The following is a 2586-nucleotide window of genomic DNA, read 5'->3' on the forward strand; positions in this document are numbered from 1 at the left end:
AATGTCATTACTAGACCAGATTTCCTGTCTTGTTTCTATTAATCACCATTGGGCTGGTTCCATCTAGGTCACACAAGGTTAATCTAGAACTAATGATTTTGGATCACTGAATACTGCCTAATTTAGGATGGCACCAAAGCAGGTTACACCATCACACTGCAGGCTCCAGTTGTCAATATCTAAAATTTTCAATTCAAATCACCACTTCTGCTCAGTTGCAAACAAGTTTGCAGCAAGGTCTCATGCTTCAAGGTTAACCAGATAAATCTGATGCAATACTCCTTCTTTCTTTCTTTCTTCATGAACAGTGAATCTTTCAAGCAATACAAACAAACCTATAGTAGTAAAACTGTACACCAGGAAAGCTGAACTTATAATATTTTGACAGCATAGGCATTAAAATAAACTTGGGGCCAGTTTCCCATTAGCAAAAAGCATTGTTTGTGGCTATGACTTTTGACTCACAATATTTTGGGGAATCTGGATGGATTACCTCATCAAGTGTTTCCATTTCTTACCTGTTAAGCTAAATGAGCTTTTAACCATTTTCACCCTCTCTAGGTTTGGCACTACTGAAAACATTTTATGTGCGGTTCTGTACTTGAACATTCACCTATTCCAAGCGAGGCAGGACATGGAGCAATTAAAATCTCCCCTACTCTGACTAACTTGCTGTGTTTATTTTTCCCATCCTGTCTAAACATAGCAGGGAGGGGAAGAAGTGAAGAGCTGTCCAATGAACAATGCTGCTACTTCCCATGACAACCTTAAAAATGCCTGATTGTCCTACAAACCAAATTATAAACTCCTAGGACGTTTTAACCACACCAGAGGATTCTGCATATGCTTTTATCTGTTTCAAGCACTGCTGTACAGCAGTCGGCCCCATACAGCACCTTTCCTTAATGGGCACAACTAGATGCAGAGCTAAGTGGCATTTGAGTTGTTTGGGAAAGCAGTCATTAAGCCTGGAAAGCCACCCAAAATTATGCTTGGGTGGAAACACAAAATGGTAAATGCAAGAAAATGCAGTGAAGCACAAGCTTGCTGATTCTTTGCCACATCAGTGCTTGAGAGGGAAGTGTTTGAAACTGCTTCATAAAAACACAAAAAGCAAACAGCCAGAAAGAAAAAAAGGACAAGCTACCTCAGTTGATATTCTTCCAAGCTAGAGGTGCTCTCAAATCAAGCAAGCCTCATACTGTCTGCAGTAATAAAATAATGAAGGCATTATTATAAACTATATCAAACAATAAAATATTAATATAAAATTTCACTCCTTACTTGCAAATTATGCAAAATCATGGAAGCTGTACTAAACTAAACCAAGTTAAGAAACAAAAGACAGCCCTGTAACGAACACATTGTATTATACAGATACAATGCTCTTGCATGCAGTTGCAGTGCTACAAGTGGGTCATACTTTGGAAAAAACAAAACATACATATTTACACGGTATCATAGGATATAAATACTGCCAATTTATTTTCCTTAATAGTTCAACACCCTATCATCAGACCCTCTTTCACTGGATTACTTCAACTATGTTCTCTGAAACTACAAATTCAAAGCCTGAATTTTGAGTCAAATCACATATTTAAAAATATTTTTGAAGTACTGAACAACAGTTTTAGAAGAGAGAAGGAAAAATGTTTATATATTTATTCTAAGAAGTTGAATTAATCAAAATATATTCAAAAATATACCCATACCTGAGGCCAGCATACTGAGCTAACATCACTTGTTGAAGAACAGCAGCTTATAATATGCACATGACATAAAATCACTCTGTGTAGATTGGGAAAATTATATCACAAAGGTAAAAAAAGGGCTTTTTGCAAAACGTAATGATAAATCTGTTTTTTCATGAAAGTGTTGGTGTTAGATCTCAGTAAAGGATTTCAACATATTAATTATTACCTGATTCACATACTATGGAGCCCGGCTTCAGTTCTAACATCATGGTGATTATAGAGATGTCTGTGGAATACAGGATCTGCGTCCTGTGCGGGAGATTCATGGTCCACAGTTCTGGAGTTGGATGAAGGATAAACACCCATCCTCCTTTACTGCAGGTCACTTTGGAGCCATACCTCTTGCCTATGAGGTCTGTGGAATGCCTGATGACGCCGTACTTGGTCTGAGTTACAGTGCCATGCTGGACTTTCACAGGAAACATGGATTCGTGGCCCAAGAACACAATAGCTGTGTCACCATCCTTTACTGTATCTCCATATTGAACAAAACTCATTGTGACAATCTTGTGGTTGGCTGGATGGTGGTTGTGACCTAGAAGAGGATCAATACATCAAAAGAGTTTTGCAGGATTGTGATGGAGCTGAAACTACAGACATAAAATCAAGTAATGCTATTTCCCCCTGTAGAGAACAAAATCATGCTGTGCAAGTAAGATGTTAGTAAGAAAACGCCATGAAGTTCAGGGACCTGCCCCCTGCTGCACTCGTGATCCAATTAAAATCAATGGAAAGATCCCACAGATTTTAATATAACCGGTATTTTTCCTATTTTATGGTAAATTTTAAAGAAATTTTAGGAAATACATTATAATTTACTCAGCCTGCTCCA

The 2586-nt window shown here is 37.7% G+C and overlaps 1 protein-coding gene across 2 annotated transcripts in view; it reads right to left on the bottom strand.

Moving 5' to 3' along the window:
- TRMT61A (tRNA methyltransferase 61 homolog A (S. cerevisiae)) overlaps positions 1 to 2285 on the bottom strand; it is a 20474-nt gene extending 18189 nt beyond the window's left edge. For both annotated transcript variants that reach the window (XM_008941214.1, XM_008941215.1), the window contains exon 1: positions 1921 to 2285. In XM_008941214.1, the coding sequence (XP_008939462.1) occupies positions 1921 to 2251 (331 nt within the window). In that variant the 5' untranslated portion in view covers positions 2252 to 2285. The remainder of the gene's footprint in view (positions 1 to 1920) is intronic.
- Positions 2286 to 2586: the final 301 nt, after the last annotated feature.

The sequence above is a fragment of the Merops nubicus genome, unplaced genomic scaffold (assembly GCF_000691845.1).
Source record: "Merops nubicus isolate BGI_N331 unplaced genomic scaffold, ASM69184v1 scaffold4595, whole genome shotgun sequence".
In the NCBI taxonomy this organism is placed as follows: Eukaryota; Metazoa; Chordata; class Aves; order Coraciiformes; family Meropidae; genus Merops; species Merops nubicus.